Genomic DNA, 1,071 nt, shown 5'->3' on the forward strand with positions numbered 1-1,071 from the left:
AAACAAAAATTAGCCAGACTTGGTGGCGGGCACCTATAATCCCAGCTATTTAGGAGGCTGAGGCACAAGAATCCCTTGAACCCCAGAGGCAGAGGCTGGGCTCCCACGGAGGATCCAGGGGCATCTGTCCCTCACCCCCAACCCGTGCCCTCTTTGGTGCTCTATAAGGTGAGAAGGGGCCAGACTGCCTGGCCACCTCAGAGCTCAAAACAAGGACTGCAGGGACCCCACCCACCCAGCCCTGAACCCCTCCCTCTGGCCCTGCCCGGCTCGCCTGAGTGGAGGAGAATCCCCCGAGTGCATTTCGCTGCTGGGACAGCCACTTCACCACAGGCAGGGCGGCGGCCACGTCACCCAGCAGAGTGTATGTCAGAAGGGCGTAGGCTGTCATTTCCACCTCAGCCGAGACCACTGCAATGGAAGACGCCCACTGGGGACTTTTGACACAGGGACACGGGCCCAGTGCATGGAGGTATGGCCAAGGCAGGCACCCGGGAGCTGGGGTGGCCAGTACCTGACTGAGAGGTCCTGTCACCGAAGCTCAATAATGTGCCCTTGTCCATGTCCCAGGAATTTGTCAGGCTCCAGTGGGTGACCCCATCTGCAAGGAAAGGGGTGGTCAAGAGCTACCACCCCACCCAGTGTGCAGCCTGGCATCCCATGGAGCACATCCAAGCATGGGGTCTAAACAAAAGGTATTGTGGGACCCCAGTGGGAAAAGAGTGTCATGGGAAGACAACTGGGACAGGAAGGGCCTCAAGGCTCCATCTCAGATCTGCAAACCTGTGGCAGCCTTAGCCCTTCCTGTGCCCCTGGCAGACATCATGAATCAATGGCTACCCTACCCTACCCCTGGCAGACATCACTAATCATTGGCCACCCTTCCCTTCCCCAGACACAGACATCACTAGTCAGTAGCCTCCCTCCTGACCAGGTACTGATGCAGCCCCTGATGTTCCCACTTAGCATCCAAGCAGCCACACTCGATTTGCAAAGGCTCAAAGATACTGGCTGGGTGCAGTGGCTCACACCTGTAATCCCAGCAATTTGGGAGGCCGAGGTGGGTGGATC

At 58.2% G+C, this 1,071-nt stretch overlaps 1 protein-coding gene across 1 annotated transcript in view; it reads right to left on the bottom strand.

The window, feature by feature from the left end:
- The window catches only part of CPAMD8 (C3 and PZP-like, alpha-2-macroglobulin domain containing 8), a 126,694-nt gene that overhangs the window by 10,151 nt on the left and 115,472 nt on the right, over positions 1-1,071 (bottom strand). The window contains 2 exon segments of the mRNA XM_011989940.1: positions 275-411; positions 515-601. Of these exon segments, the coding sequence (XP_011845330.1) occupies positions 275-411; positions 515-601 (224 nt within the window).

This window comes from Mandrillus leucophaeus, unplaced genomic scaffold, assembly GCF_000951045.1.
Source record: "Mandrillus leucophaeus isolate KB7577 unplaced genomic scaffold, Mleu.le_1.0 Scaffold11, whole genome shotgun sequence".
Taxonomy (NCBI): domain Eukaryota; kingdom Metazoa; phylum Chordata; class Mammalia; order Primates; family Cercopithecidae; genus Mandrillus; species Mandrillus leucophaeus.